Source organism: Typha latifolia, chromosome 6 (assembly GCF_019914945.1).
Source record: "Typha latifolia isolate L0001 chromosome 6, TyphaL0001v2, whole genome shotgun sequence".
Classification (NCBI taxonomy): Eukaryota; Viridiplantae; Streptophyta; class Magnoliopsida; order Poales; family Typhaceae; genus Typha; species Typha latifolia.
The window spans coordinates 8160741-8177814 of NC_133091.1; the positions used below are offsets into that span (position 1 = coordinate 8160741).

The 17074-nt window shown below is 38.6% G+C and overlaps 1 protein-coding gene across 2 annotated transcripts in view; it reads left to right on the forward strand.

Moving 5' to 3' along the window:
• Nucleotides 1-490: 490 nt before the first annotated feature.
• The window catches only part of LOC140790834 (ARM REPEAT PROTEIN INTERACTING WITH ABF2), a 30360-nt gene continuing 13776 nt past the window's right edge, over nucleotides 491-17074 (forward strand). For both annotated transcript variants that reach the window (XM_073141123.1, XM_073141124.1), the window contains exons 1-8: nucleotides 491-1002; nucleotides 1111-1262; nucleotides 1666-1838; nucleotides 1927-2047; nucleotides 2145-2219; nucleotides 9921-10015; nucleotides 12656-12731; nucleotides 12829-12936. In XM_073141123.1, coding sequence (XP_072997224.1) covers nucleotides 729-1002; nucleotides 1111-1262; nucleotides 1666-1838; nucleotides 1927-2047; nucleotides 2145-2219; nucleotides 9921-10015; nucleotides 12656-12731; nucleotides 12829-12936 — 1074 coding nt within the window. In that variant the 5' untranslated portion in view covers nucleotides 491-728. The remainder of the gene's footprint in view (nucleotides 1003-1110; nucleotides 1263-1665; nucleotides 1839-1926; nucleotides 2048-2144; nucleotides 2220-9920; nucleotides 10016-12655; nucleotides 12732-12828; nucleotides 12937-17074) is intronic.

The following is a 17074-nucleotide window of genomic DNA, read 5'->3' on the forward strand; positions in this document are numbered from 1 at the left end:
AATTGAGCCAAACTCTTAATAAGCTGAGCCCTCGAGCCTCATTAGCACATGGGCTTTTTTGACGGCCCTATTTTTTACTATTCAAAGTTCCTGCACTAGCATTTCCTAATCTTATATTGATGCTGATTATGGCAAGTTCAAGACAACCACACCAAACTATTGCAGCAGAAAATGATAGGTCTATTCCAAATGAACCCACAACAACTAGCATTCAGGTATTATCTTAAGATGCTCATTAGTCATTATAGCCAAATTCAAGCCAGCCCCACCAAATTATTGCAGCAAGAAACGATAAGACTATTCGTGATGATCCCGACCCACTTCATCCATCATAAGAGAGCAGCACTAACTGCAAGAATTCGCACTTACCCTCCAAATCCAATAATCAATCCATCCGTCGTATCCTAACTGACCACCGCACGGGTCGGACCTCCCGCGGAACTCACTACCGAGCCCCCATATTTTAAAAAATTTTAAAGCCCAAAAGATAGAGCGCGGGGTGGATACTTCCGCAAATTTCCGCATAAACTCCGGTCAGTACAAAGCCAGCGGGGCGTCAGTAATTTTCCCAAACTACCCTTCTTTCCTCCAACCCACCCCCTCCCTGACACTTCAAGCCCTCAGAGGGAAAACCGGAAAAACCAAAATAAAGCAGGGAAGTGAAACCCTTGCCTGCCTCTCAAGTCTCTAAGCTCTTCTTCCTTTGAGTCCAAGCTCTCTCGTCTTCCATGGAGGAGGAGCAGCAGCGCCAGAGGAGGAAGGGGCAGAAGAGGAAGCTGGAGGAGGACGCGGCGGTGGCGGCGGAGGGGTCGGAGGAGGAGGACGAGGACGGGGAAGGGGAGGGTGGGGAGGGAGAGATCTGCTGCCGTCACTCGCATCAGGCTTTGGCGCGAGAGGTTAGGGCACAAGTGGAGATCCTCCAGAGCAGCTTCTCTTGGTGCCTCTCAGATCGCACCGCCGCCAAGCGCGCGACTCACGCCCTCGCCGAGTTCGCCAAGAACGGTAATCCCAAGTATACCGTTCGCAAAATAGTCCATTTCTTTTGGGTTAGTTATTTGTGATTTTACTGTTTATCTGATAGATCTGGTGAATGTATGTTGATTTTTGTAGAGGAGGTTGTGAATGTGATCGTGGAAGGAGGGTCGGTGCCGGCGCTTGTGAGGCATTTGGAGGAACCGCCCTCTGTGGGTGAGGGAGAGAGACCCTTTGAGCATGAGGTAGAGAAGGGAAGTGCCTTTGCCCTTGGTCTTCTCGCCGTGAAGGTATTGGCTGGCAGACGAGATAATCTCTTCAGCACTTTTCTGGTTAAGGCCAAAATTGTTTCTGTTTCATTGCCATCTTTAGATCTCGTGGAACTTAATGTTTAGGTTGTCAAACCCGCATCATCTATTGAGGAGGGTTAGGAGAATTTCCAAAAGGGAAGTCATTTATGTTGATAAATACTTCTTATGGTAATTTTATATTTTTGTAAGAAAGAACAAGTTTTCATCACAGTTTAGGTTTAGTTCTTAAGTTGAATGCAATATAAGTACACTTGAACCATGACCTAATAGTTTAATGTTTATAATTCAACAATTGATCAACCTGTTACAACTGTATGTGCATTTAGTGGCTTAAAATGCTCCCCAAATTTATGTTATACTGAAATTTCCTTTTTTGCAACAGCCTGAACATCAACAGCTTATAGTTGATGCTGGTGCTTTGCCTCTGCTTGTGAATCTCCTGAGAAGGCATAAGAAGGGTTCCAACTCTCGGGCTGTTAATAGTGTTATTAGAAGAGCGGCTGATGCAATAACTAATCTTGCTCATGAAAATAGCAATATAAAGACCTGCGTCAGGTTTTCTTTCATATTATCTTGCACAACTGTTGATTCTTTGCATCAGTGTCATGTGTATAGCTATACTTAGATTGCTTCCTTGTTTCAGAATTGAGGGAGGAATACCACCTTTGGTTGAATTGTTGGAATCTTCGGATCTAAAGGTACAGAGAGCAGCTGCAGGCTCCCTTCGGACTTTGGCATTTAAAAATGATGAAAACAAGAACCAGGTCAGTGCCTTGGCTGATTTGGAGTTTCTATTTACTGATTTCAAATGTATATTGCTCATTATTTTTGGTTTTTGTTTGATCTTTTTCCTTTTTACAGATTGTAGAATGTAATGCTCTTCCAACATTAATTCTCATGCTTCGATCTGAGGATGCTGCTATTCACTATGAGGCGGTGAGGTCTTCTTTATATTTGAATGACAATCGAGTAATCGACATTCAAAATAATGAGATGATACTAATACTAGGACAGGGTGTCTTACTATATATATTATCTAATATATTTATATTGCTGATCACATTAAAACATGAGAATTACAAGACACTCATTTTCTAGGTTTCAAATGAAAGGGTTGAATTTCTGGAGATTGAGACGACCAATGAAAGGTAGCTTAGGATATTTTGAGAGAGCAATAATTTGGGGTCCACAAGATTGATTTATACCTGAGTTTTAGAAAATGCTAATCTAACAATTGGGAGTTTTTAAGAAATGAATTAGGTAAGGTAAGATTTAACATAAGCTTTAGAAATCGAAATGTGTGGGTTATCCTTAGAGGAGCATTGAATGAGAGCTTGGTTATCTAAGGTGGAAGACTAACTACGGGGTCCAATGAAAGGTAGCTTAAGATATTTCCAGAGAGCAATAATATGGGGTCCACAAGGTTTATACCAGAGTTTTAGGAAATGCTAATTGAACAATTGGGAGTGTTTTAAGTGAATTAGGTAAGGTAAGTTTTAACATAGGCTTTAGAAATTGAAGTTTCTCACTTAGTTGTGTGGGTTATCTTCAGAGGAGCATTGAATGAGAGCTTGGTTATCTAAGGCAGAAGAGTAACTAGGGGGCTAATATCAAATTAGATATTTCAGATTAATTTACTTTTGGTCCTACTTTTTCTAGTTGAATTTGAGAAAATTATGATGCAATCATGCAAGTTCACAATCGAGAGCATGGATCAGCCATTATTGCAAGCATCAAGCATAGACAATCTTAAGGTAAAGTTATGCTTGAGAAAGTAAGACTGAGAAAAGAAGATTGAACATGAAAGGTGTAATCATCCTCACTCTAGCTCCATGAATTGTTCCTTGAGTTTAAGTCTCACATTGAAAAAGTAATCATTTTTCATTTACTATCTTAACTAACTAACTATTCTAAGGCTTTGTTTGGTTAGAGAGTAAAGTTATTCAAGAATATGTTTATTGATTTTTTATATGCAAATTGGGTACTTGGTTAAGTTTATGCATATCTTATTGCTTGATTTGGCAAGAATTATTACCTTGGACAAGATGTTGGTTATTTTCTATGTCAATTACAATATTGCCTCTATGAGATTTATTAGTTCTAATCTATTTTATACATTTAAGCGTAGAAAATTAATTTATACAATATAATGATTAAATGCCAAACTATCAATAAAATATATTATATGATATCACAAAAGTGTTGTTGAAATCATTATCATGAAATAACTTTATATAATGATAAACTAATAATTACATTTGATATTTTTGTGCTTAAAAATGTTAAAAAGATTATTTTGGTAAAGGCAATATTATTTTTTGATAATATTTTCTTTTTATTCATATTTTAAAATAATATTTATTAGTTTATAGCAAGATATTATACGTATTATTTTATGTGGATATATTTGTTATTTCGAATATCATAGATTGGTAAATGGGTTACTATTTTCCTTATCCTTAATTCACGTTCCCTTATCACACCCTTCCATTTTCAATAAAATTTTGCATAAATTATCACATGACTTATCTTATGCAAGGCTTGCCATAATATATATAAATAGGTTGTTGTTTTCAAAATGTGCATAAACAAGGCCTCATTTATAAATAAGTACCCCTTAATGCACCAATGAATGTTACCTAAAAGTTTAGGCCTTGTTTGGTTTGATGTTAAGCCTCGAACTAGATTAGTTAGTCTTATTTTTTAGTCTTGATATTTAAAAAGTAAATTTGATTAGATATGAAAAAGATAATGATACGATCTCCCTTTTTTGGCAAAGGCTCGATCTATTTCAATTTTCAGATCTGGACAGGATCTGACACGAAACTTTAGAAATAGATCCTGAAAGATGCTGCCGTCGGATCGACGTGAGATTTTGATATGTTGTAGTCCCAGAAAAGAGCTTTCCAACAAATTAAGTTTCAGGCGAATCGTATGTCGGGATCTCGAGATATCGTCTGACTAATGGACGAACATCGAGTAGTCTGTCTTAGGATCCATGGATGGAGGCACGAGATCCTAAATAATGGTGGATGGTGGAGAACCGACGTTAATGGGGTGGCACCGATGAGTAAGTGGTGGTGGAAGAGTTATGGGTGATGGAAGGATTAGGGCAAGTGATGAATAGATTGAAAGAAAAGGGAGGAGAGGGCCGCCCCTAAGGGACTAGGGTGATTAGCCGGTTGAGAGAGGTTAGAAGCGGGGTTACCGGAGGACAAGAGAACGGGAGAGAAGACGAAGGAGGCAGGGCAAAAACTCAATTCATCAATAATGATTCTATGGTTGCCATCCACACCTTTAAAGGCTAACCAAATAATTTAAAAATGACAATTATTAACCCTAAAATAGTAGATTTTTGTCGACCGTGCGTGTTTGAACGCACATATATTGCACTTTTTGGATGTGCGAACGAGATGCAAACGTTCGAAGGTGCGTTCGAACGCAAAATTCATACTCTCTGGATGTGCGAACTTGATGTAGGCGTTCACAAGCGTGTTCGAACGCACTCCACCCGTGTTCGAATGCGACATACAAAAAAACTTATTTTTTTTTAGAATTAAACACTAAAACTAGAAACAAAGACATCTCTAAAGTGTATCCATGCTCGAGACGACATTGGTGAAGTTCGAATTGTATCAATCTACCACGCTTCCGCAACCTTGTCCTCAAGGTTTGAAATTGTGGTAGCGATCTATGATATCTAACTCTAGCTCCCAAGTAGACTCGTCAGTGGACTTGCCTAGCCACTCGATCAGTACTTCAGTCTCCAATATGGATCTATGGCATCTTCTCCTATAGCCTAAGACTCGGATCGGTTTAATTGAGCCATCTTCCTCCATTGCTTCGAGCAAGGCCGAACCCACCACATGGTTAGGCCTGATCTAGGCCTTCAATGCCGATACATGGAAAATCGGATGGATTCTCGATTTGGACTATAGTACTTATGACCTAGCTTCTGGTTTAAAATTGGCCTCAATGTGGATTGCCGGTATGGTTGAGCTCGAACGAACACCAATTGATCCACCTCAAACTCTCGCTCACGCTGACCTTTGTCATGAGTCTGTTTTATGCGGTTTTAGGCTGTTGATAGGTGAATCTTGAGCCGTCTCAAGGTTTCATCTCGATCAGCAAGTTTCAAGTCGAGCTCGGTCCTATCCGCCGCCGCGAGTCTATCGTAGGCACGTAAGACAGAGGGAGTACACCCATAAAATGCCTCAAAGGGGGTCATGCCGATGCTAGAGTGATGAGCGGTATTGTATGACCATTCGGCCCATAGAAGGAATTTGACCCAATGCTTTGGTCGGTCCACCACAAAGCATCGCAACTATTGCTCTAGTCCGCAATTCACCACGTCGGTTTGGCCATCCATTTCGGGGAGATAAGCTGAATTAAGGTTGACTTGAGTCCTTTGCAATCTAAAGAACTCGGACCAAAACTCGCTGATGAAGATACAATCCCGGTATGACACGATCGTTTTAGGCATTCCATGCAAGTGCGCCACTTCCCGAACAAAAATTTCAGCAACCTTTTTCGCTGAAAACGGGTGCGTTGATGCTATGAAATGAGCATATTTGCTCAGTCTATCCACCACAACGAACACCACCGATTGTCCTTGAACCTCCGGCAGCCCCTCGATGAAGTCTATGGAGATGTCCTCCCAAATATGTTCCGGTATAGGCAGTGGTTGCAACAGCTCGCTGGGCTTGAGTGTCTTCGATTTGACTCGTTGGCAGATTTGGTATTCACGCACATACTTATTCACGTTAGTCTTCATTGCTGTCCATGTACAGTTTTGGGCCAGCCGCTTGTAAGTACGTAATACCCCTTCATGACCTGCTATAGGAGTATCATGGAAGTGTGCTATCAATAGTCTCCGTAGCTCTTCGTTTCCAGGTACCTTGATCTACCCGCACTTGAGTACTAACTCGTCGCGCTCCTCGTGCTCAAGATGGCTTGATGGGTTCTCTCTCAGCTCCTCCATGAGTCGGATCAGATCACTATCCTCGGCGCTAGCTCTCCGCAGGATCGAGAAGAAAGAAAATGTGGGCGCCGAGAAAGAAGCGAGCTCCCTTGCATCCCCTATGTTTGGAAGTTCAAACAGCGGCCGACTTCCATCCAGCAGCATTTTCTGGTCATTCCTCCAAAATGTCAATGTGAGGCTTGTAAAATCAAATGTCATCGACCCCAAGTTTTGAAGCCATTGAGTCCCCAAAATAATGTCGGCACCTCGCAAGGCTAACGGATAAAGATCCAATGTGAAAAATTGGCTTTGCACCTTCAACTCCACACCTCCACAAATGAAATCTGCCCGCAATGTGGTACTGTCTCTAATCGTCACGTCGAACCCTTCCGTGGGTTTCAACTCAAGCCCAATCTTTTTAAGAAGCCTCTTGTCAATGAAGTTGTGGGTGGATCCGGTGTCGATCAAAATTCTCGATATAGTTGTCTTGATTATACCGTTCACCCGCAAAGTCCTTAGTGTGGCTGTCTCTGAATATGCATAGAGGGAGATTTCGGCTATCATGTCCTCCACGAGTTGCTCCTCAGCTACTCCTCCTTGATGTCCAGCTACACTTTCATCTTCAGCTGCAAACTCTTCCTCCATATCCTCCAATCCATCTATTAGCATAACCGATCCCATCGGTTTAGCGCAACAATGTCCGAGTACAAACTTCTCATCGCAACGAAAGCATAGGCCTTTGGCTCTTTGTTCCTCCACTTGAGTAGGTGTGAGTGCTCGTCTCAGACCTCTAGGTGCGTTCTTCACATCTTGGAATGGCTTCATGGGTGCTCGAGGAGGCACCATTGTAGCAGCGGTTCTTGGTACTCCAGTAACATTTCCTGCTGCTATGGTTGGTTGAGCTTAATTGCGGCTTCCTTGGCTCGTCCAATTCTGTTTTATATGTAACTTCATGGCTTGGTGTTTGTCTTCCATGAGCACCGCATCTTCGAAGGCCTTCTTTAAGGTTCTAGGCCTTAAAGCTCTCACGTTGGCTTGTATGTCTTCTCGTAGCTCGGAGATGAAGGTGCTGGCTGTTGAAGCGGCGATCCGTCCATGGGGGTTGGCATCGGCTACTTATCCTCTCAAATTCTTCTTGGTATGCCTTAACCGTGGTCTTTTGTACCAATTTTAAGAGGAGAGCATCGAAGTCTTCATACCCCGACGCTTCAAATCGCCACGTGATATCGGCGCAAAAGTCAGCCCAAGTTTTGATAGCCTCATTGGCATTAGTTGCTCGAAACCAATGAAGTGCCACATCTTTAAGGTGGAAGCTCGCAAGTGTCACCTTATATTCTTCCGTTGTACCCTAGTATGCGAAGAATTGTTCCGCCCTATACAACCAATCGATCGGATCACCACCTTTGAACTTGGGGAATTTGGGACGCACGATTTGCCCACGGATGCCGTTGTCTCGATCCGGATCATGTTCAAGTCTTTGTCTAACCGGAGGAGGATGCACCATGAATGGTTGATGATCCTTCCTTTGATTTTGATTAACTCATCGCGGTTTCGGTTCGTATTGTCCCGCCCATGGATCTAGATTTCCAAGGTGATCTCCATAGTGGTTCGCTTGACGGATGGGTTGACCTGCAACTGGGCTTGGTGGAACCATCCTTGCTCATCTCTGCCCATAGGGTGGGGGCAGTAGTGGCTCTTATGGTTGCAAATTCTGAACCGGTGGCGGCGGGTTCATGAGAGTGGACTCGCGTCATGGGGTCGATGGTGTATTCTCGTTCGCCATGGCTTCCCTTGTCGCCTGTAATTCCCGCATCATGTCCATCATCATCTGGTTGTTGATGGCCATTTGTTCGGAAAGAGACCCTAACACGGCTTGAACACTAGGCTCTTCCGTATTCCGATTTGGTCGGGCGGTTCCGCAGATGGAAGTCTCCACAGCCGTTTTTCCCTCCTCTATTGGGAGAATCTCTTCTTCATCATCTCACCGTATAGTCATGGCTCTGGTTGTCGTCATAGGAAGCGCGTGTCTGAGGAACGGTTGCTCTTTTACCAGCTTGATACGATCTCTCCTTTTTGGCGAAGGTTTGATCTATTCCGATTTTCAGATATGGACAGGATCTGATACAAAAATTTAGAAATAGATCCCGAAAGATGTCGTTGTCGGATCGATGTGAGATTTTGATATGTTGTAGCCCCGGAAAAAAGCTTTCCAACAAATCAAGTTTCAAGCGAATCAGATGTCGAGATCTCGAGATATCATCCGATTAGTGGACGAACGTCGGGTAATCTGTCTTAGGATCCGTGGATGGAGGCACGAGATCCTAGATGATGGTGGATGGTGGAGGACTGGCGTTAATGGGGTGGCACCGGTGAGTAAGTGGTGGTGAAAGGGTTATGGGTGATGGAAGGATTAGGGCAAAAACTCAATTCAGGGGAGGAGAGGTTAGAAGCGGCGTCATCGGGAGACGAGAGAGCGGGAGAGAAGAAGACGAAGGAGGCAGGGTAAAAACTCAATTCATCAATAATGATTCTATGGTTGCCATCTACACCTTTAGAGGCTAACCAAACAATTCAAAAATGACAATTACTAACCCTAAAACAGTAGATTTTCGTCGACCGCGTTCGAATGCGATGTGCGAATGCGATGCATGCGTTCGTAGGCGCGTTCGAATGCACAATTCGCACTCTCTAAATGTAGGCGTTCACAAGCGCGGTCAAATGCAGTCCACCCGCATTCGAATGCGACATACAGAAAACTTATTTTTTTTTAGAATTAAACACTAAAATCAGAAACAAAGACATCTCTAAAGTGTATTCATGCTCGAGACGATATTGGTGAAGTCCGAATCATATCAGATAAAAAGATGTTTGGTTATTGAACAAGTTTAAAGGTCCCTGAACCATGGAGGAGTTCCTAAATTCAAAGCAAATAAGGCCTTAGGTGGTTAGAGAACAATAAATAATGGTTTTCATCTCACTTTTGAGTTCTAGATATTTTTGATAGGCTTAAGAAGAGGACTTGACTTAAGTAGGTATTGTTTATTTTTTTAATTTAATTGGCAAGGAAGGCATGGCAACATTCAAGCTCAGGGCCTTCTACCTAATACCATGCTACAATGAACTCTGGTTTTTTTCATTAAAAACTGCACATAAATACTTATACATTATAGTATTATATAAGGCATTTCATTCTGCCAGTACAACGTAAGTACATAAATACATCAACAACCTATACTCCATTTGCAATGGTTTGTTTGTCTAGTGCAACATAAATACATAAATGCATCACGGGAGATATTAGAAAACATTATCTTCGTTGATAAAGGTAGACATCTTTGATGGTGGATCTATTTGATTTTTCATATGTTCTTCTCAAAAAGATCATTAGTTTGCAAATCTTCTCTTTCCATGAGATTGTAGGTTTATCCAATCTTTTTTTCTTTTGTATCTTTCTCTAGTTAATTGCATGGATTATTATGTTTAACAAACCTTCATTTACCATGATATGTTGTTAATCTTTCATAGGATGAGTAAACAATGAATCTATTTCTTTAAGAGTAACATGAAACATCTAAATATATAATTTTTCTGCTGTACAAGTATGTGCATATTCTCTTTCTTGTGTTTTCCACTTTTATTGACATAATGTCCTTACTTGTTTCTGTGCTATATCTTAGGTTGGTGTAATTGGAAATTTGGTTCATTCATCCCCAAATATCAAAAAGGAAGTTCTCGTTGCAGGAGCTTTACAGCCGGTGATTGGTTTATTGAGGTACAATTAGCAATTTATAAAGTTGGCATCATCGTTGTTATTTCTTAAATAGATAAATGATTGTTGCTTTAGTAACAATCTAGTTTCTCGTCAAGTTTTAGGATGTTTGACTATTGCTTTCTCATATTGATACACCTTGTTAGACTCTTTTCTTATTGTATTAGTTATTTATTTTTATTAAAATAAATTTTCTGTAGGTCGGGTTCGAATGCGGAAGGGAGTGCGTTCGAACACCTTTGCGAACGCCTGCATTAGGTTCGCAAAAACAGAGAACGTGAAATGTGCGTTCGAATATTTGCATCAGATTTGCATCGATAATGAATGCCTTTTGTGCGTTCGAACGTAATCGGGCGCGTTCAAATGCGATCGGCGGGAGTCCACTAGAATTAGGGTTAATAATTGCTATTTTGGCTTGTTGGCTAGTCTCTATAAAGGTGTTGATGGTAGCCAAAATTATTATTGTAACGCCCTTGCCTGTCACGAGCACGTGTACGTACACGCGCCCACACGGCACGCGCGGTGCATACGACAGGTCGGGTGGGGCCTGTCACGCACAAATAGTCTTCTGTGCACATATAATCATGACATCATCAAATAAAACCTGCTAATCTATCCATGATCACATAATCCATCACCAAATAAATCATACTATTAACCAAATAAACCTGTTAACATATGAATATCCCAGTCCACAATAATATACTTTAGACCACTACATAATCTGGTAGGACCCACACAAGTCACAACAAATCATCAAGATATAACTAAAATAACTAATACAAGAGTACACTATGATTCGACCTGTAATATCTAAATCATCTAATACAAAAGAGTACAAATATCAAATACTAGTACAACTCAATATCTGGTTAAACTATCATCTATATTATCTCGCATCTATAGCTCACCTCATCATCGTTTTAAAATATCTTCTCTAGATATCTCAGGTCGCTATCACGTACCACATATCTGAAAGGGTTAGAGAGGCTCTTTGTGAGCTTCAAAAATCACATTGTTCATTTGTTCTATAATTGATTTTTCCAAGGTTCTAGGTATTGGTTTTAGGATCAAGTGCTTAAAATATGATACGTATCGGCTGTATTAGCCCTTCGTTTTGGGTGATTCGGGTCGGGGATCGACTAAATCAACCGTATTTCCTTACAAGGGTCTTTTGAAAATGTTATTAACCATGGTAAAGTTAAAATAGAAACTAGGGATTGAAGTTTCGGCCAATCTCGATACAGATTGACCATTGGTTTGACCAAAAGGGGCGAGTTTCGCCCTTTCTAGGCCATATTTAGTACAACTCACTTTGACTTTTTTGAGTTGGTTAGACTATATCTATCTTGCAGGAATGAATGATGTCCCTATTATTGTCCTCTCTCATCCTCTCCTCTCTCACCCACGCTTTTTCTGCATGACATAGCCTGTGATCTCGACAGATAGTGGACTTCACTATTGGCTTCCTCAATCTTTGGCGACCTCCGACAGATCTTTCTTTTCTCGCTTTTGTTTTTTTTTGTTCTATTCCCCTTTCTCCTTTCTCTCTACCTCTTTCCTTTGTTGCTGCAATAGCAGCCTTATATGATTACCACTACAGTAGAAAGGGAGTATTTTAGAATTTTTTCGTACTTAAGAGGGCAATATGTCACGAAAAGTAAATAAGGGTTTATGTGGAAATGGACAATAATTTAGAAGATCGACGTGTAATTATCCTAAAAAATAAAGAAAGCAGGAGGAAAGAGGGATCTTGTTTTAATAGTTTGCATATCCCTATTTTTTCTATTATTTTTTTCTAAAATTTTCAGATTTCTTACATTTTATAATAGTTTTGCTGAGTTTAGGTAATTAAAAAATAGATTGATACTGAAACGATTGATATGACTAATATGACCGATATGTATAATTTTTCTAGGTAGTAAATCCTAATTCAGAAATTGATAGTTAAAACCATGGAAAGAATGATGTGTTTCTGCCAAGTTGAAAATGGTAATGAAATTTATGGCGAATGTGTTTCCTTAGTAAAATGATATTAACTGCAAAGGAAATAACATTTAACTAAATTAAACTTTATTAAATGTCTTCAAGATTATTAGTAACTTAGCTATATTTCGCTTAGTATGGTATCTTTCACCAGCAGTTCCCAAGCTCAAATAAAGGAGAAGGGTTGCGTTAGGCTGCTTGACAACAATGTGAAAGTTGCCACACACATGCATGCACACAAAATTGTTTGTCTTATTGATTGGATTGCTATCCTTTTTGTATGTATTCTTAATATAATGACCAGACTAATAATTGTTGTTTTATGACTAATGATCTGCCACATTTTGAAATGCAACTTGTGAATTCCTATGCTATATGTAATACTCAAATTTACTGAAAGTTTTCTTTACATAAGCTTTGGAATATCATTGTAAAAATCACATGAGAAGGGCAGTCGTAATATAGAGGCGATTATCAATGTTTTCTTTTCTCATGTTATACTGGAATTTCTTTGCTAATTAACTTGTTAAGATCTCATTATTTTGTTGTTTTCTCTTGATCTGCTTCTTTATTCAACTGCTTTGGTTCACCTAACTCGTTCAATAGTAACTTTTTCCCTATTTACAATATTTTTGGATCTAACAAATTGGATGGCAGTTCATGCTGTACGGAGAGCCAAAGGGAGGCTGCTTTATTGCTGGGCCAGTTTGCTTCTGCTGATTCAGATTGCAAGGTGCTTTAGTTTATCTAAATATCTATTTGTTCTTTCCAAAAAAAGGATGCCATATCTTAAGTTATATCCTTTTCTTGAAACTTCTCATTGTCAATAGGTACACATTGTACAGCGAGGTGCAGTCCGGCCACTAATTGAGATGCTCCAGTCTCCAGACATACAACTTAAGGAGATGGCAGCTTTTGCACTTGGGAGGCTGGCCCAGGTTGTTCATTTCTCAGAGAGTTATTCTTGGTGTTAGTAATCTTCTAACACCATCAGTTAGTTTTAGCCCTTTGAAGCTATTTTAACGGTTTGATTTTGCTATTTTGCTTCTTGATTACGGCTTTATCTTTGAGCTCTAACTACTTGCTTCATTCAATTCTACTTTTTTTTGGCCTAATTATGCATATCAATTAATACTGGTTTTGTTGTTGTATTATTGTTGGCAATTAACTCATTATTGTTCTTGTTATGAGATTCTCCGTTGTAGCTCTTCATGAATGGTGAAAAGATTAAATGTTCATGCATTCGTAATGGATGTGAGTCAAGGTCTCTGCCTTATACTATGTAGTCATAATTTTAGATATCATAAGAGTCTTATACAATTCGTCATGTTAAGCTTTAAAATGGTAGACATTGACATACTATTTAGAAGGATAAAAATATACTATGTCATGCTTCGATTAGTCTTAGTAGGTGTAAAATTCTGCAGAAACTTGTCGGAGTGGCACATATCATTGAAATCAAATCTCATTGGTGAGAAAGATAGATCATGTAGAGAGAAATGGGTTTGAGTGAGGTTTAATTGCGTTCAACATGGTCACGGTCAGTTGATTGAGTGTTGTTGTTGAGACATAAGAGAGTTGTCTGCCCCAATTAGGGCTGTTGTACAGATTGTTGAAATCAATGTCTTAAAAAGCATTAGTGCTATGTTGGCAATCAAGACATCGCATAACATATATGTGGTATGTTGGCACTTGCAAATGCATATAAGGTAGGGATAAAAACTAATATGGTCCAAGTCTAAGTTGAGTTCGAGTTCGAACTAGTCTGAGTCTTTGAATTATAGGAATTTAGTACGCTATTCTGGAAAAATGATCAACCAATGTTCATATGGTATCTGCAAAATATGAAACCAAAGAAATTGATTTGGTAACGTTGTGATCTACATTTTTCATATTCAAAATTTCTCTAGATTCAAACTCTGTCCGGGCAGAATCGTAATCTAATCTGAGAAAGATATAGGAGATTGTTTTTGATAAGCTTATTAGTTTGTTTCTTATTCTGTTTTAATTACCGTAGGACTCTTTGTTTTAGTTCTTTTAAATAGGGCTTTATGACTTGTATTTTAGGTATTGAATTATTGAATGAATTAATCTTCCTCTATATCTCCTATCAAGTCTTTTCCTTAACCTTGCCATTAGGGCTGTCAAAATAATCGAGCTGGCTTGAGTTTAGCTTGCTATTTAATCGCTAAGGCTCCATAAAGATTGGCTTGATCATGAGTCGCCTCGATCAAACTTTGCTCAATGAGACTAAAAAATAATGATATAATATTTAATATTATATGATATAATATATATGACTAATATAATGATACAAATCGGCTTAATTTGATTCGTATCGGTTCTGGACAGAAATTTGCACAAAACTTTCAACAAAGTTTTCAACGGATCTAGCCGTTGAATCGGCATGAAATTTTGATATGTTTTAGCCCTAGGAGAGCTTTCCAACAAATATGATTTCATGTAAATTGGATGGCTAGATCGGAAGATATCATTAGAATAGTGGATGAAGGTTTGAGGGTCGAACTTGCGGGATCCAGGTCTGCGCAGGATTTGGTATCCGTGTGTGGAGGCACAAACTCCTAGGTAAAGTATGGTGATGGTAGACCAACGGTGATGGGGTGATACCGGTAGAGATGGTGGTGGTGGAAGGTTAGGGATCGTAGAGGGTTATGGCGATAGTAGGGAAATTAGAAGAAAATGGTGGAGTAGAGGATATAGAAGAGGGGGACTAGAAGCTAGGAGAGATTGAACCAATAGAGAGATAGCGTGGTTGGCAAGGAGGGGGGAGGGAGATGGGCGTCGACGACTAGAGCAAGATAGAAGAGATAGGGAGCAGCAAATGAATAATCTTTCATTAATTATCTTCTAAGATATATGCCATAAACCCTATTTATAGAGATCAAATTAAAAAGTCCTATTTATAGAAATTAAATCAAAAAGTCGTAAACAAACTTAACTAAATTAGTCTTCCTTATCTTCTCATATTAACTCTTCTTTTTGTCGTAGATAGATGCTGAATCTGAGAAAACTCTGAATATAAATGTTATAGATGAGGAAGTCACCGATCTTCTCTAACTAGTTTGATATTATTCAAACATTTGTGGAATATTTTGCGTATATTTTTCCAAAACTGCACATAGTTGGATTTAGCTAAAATTCTAACCTACTATAACTAAATCAAATATACAGATAAGATAACTGGACTCAATCTATTGGGCCCAATATCTCCTTGGTGTGATCTGATTTGACTTGGTTCGCATCATATAAATCTTTAGATCATGATTTAAAAGGCTCATAATATTAGAGACAAGATAGTAAAAGCTGAAAACTTAGAAATAAGACAGTTGGGACATCAAATGCTGGTGTCCCCTCGGTCAGATCTAAATAGATTCGACCTAAATCTTTAAAAGAAACCTATTTCAACTAGTTTCGACTAATAACTAGCCAATTCCAGAACAAAACCAATCACTAGCTTTTAGCTGATTCGTCTCGGCCTTTTTAGGTTTGATCGAAATTAGGATTCATGGTTTACATATCAGTGATTTTACCATTCACTTTGGATGAAATGTTTAGTGCAAGACCTATGGGTATGTTAGGTACATGACTAAATTGGACTAGCCATTGGGTATTACGAATTGGTGGAAATGCCTGCATGGTGTTTGGCTAGCGATCCCCAATTTTTCCTATTATATTTTGTGTGCGCTAAAATGTAGGTACCCATATTTGATTACAATTAAATAATATTTAATTAAATATGTGATTTTATTTATACCCTGAATTAATCATTGGTTAATTTACCTTAATCAATAATTAAGGTGTAAAGCATTTGGTTGACATTCTTTCCAATCTATCCTTGTCATTCTTCCATTTGGCTAGGTGTCAAATTTTTACCTTAGCCATATTTGTGCTATTAATTAAATGGAAATTTGGTAATTTTGTATCTTGCCACTGTCATGACCCGAAATCAGAATCATTACCGGTCATGTACCTCTAATACGCTTGAGATGCATAAAGCCTTACTAATACTTCCTAAGTACACAATGGCAAGAATAAATAAAAGAAGAGAATTTCCTTTATTTGATTTAAACTAATCGTAATGAAAATAACCAATATCATGATTAATGTGTCTAAGCAAATTGAATTAATAAATAGTCTAAAATATAAGACCAAAGGAACGAAAAGGTAAATGGGTAGGTCCTAAGTGGGTAGGGTTGCGGTGCATCTCGTTTAGTTGCCACGCTGACCATTACCTAAAAAATTAGAAGAGAAAAATTTATGAGCCAACAACTATAGCTCAGTGAGTATAATTTACTCAAAAATCAAATAATTCTAAAATTTTATAGTGTTAAATAAAATTCAAATTCAGCGATAAAAATGACAATTTCTACTAAGCATGCTCTTAAAGTAACGACAATAAAAATAATAAAAAGTCATAACTCGTAACATTGCTTAGTTTCAATATATTACAATTTTTCTCAAAAATAATAATGTTATTTGTCTTAAATGGGTTTATACCCTGTGGATCCACATCAATTAGAAGTTACCTCGGGATAACGCCTAGGTCTTTTCTTCATAGTTGATCCAGTTAGGGTTATCAGGAGGTGTCACTATGTAATAAACACATCCTGTCTTTTTCACTAACCATTGAGAGAGATTATTAGAGTCACCTTATGAAATCTTTTGATCTATCCTGAGACTGTTACCTAACTCTACCAGAGTCACATAAGAAAGTCGTCGTAGTGATTTAAAATAGGACTTTCCCCTGGACTTTTAGTTAGACTTGAGTTACAGCGGAAAGTCGTAAGCGATTTATATCGGGACTGTTCTCTAAGTCATACCAATACTAGTTATATTTTTCCGTACTAAAATTTGCAATTTTCACATAGTGTAGCGATGCACTGAATTATAATAATTAAATTGCACATAGAAAATGTAATAAATAAATTTGCATATAGAGAATGAAATAAATTTGCACACAAAGAATTACATAGTCTGATAAAAGGTACAAAATATAATATGAATAAATATGTGAGTGAATTCACTTGAGTTTAGGTAAGACAATTGAAATCTCTA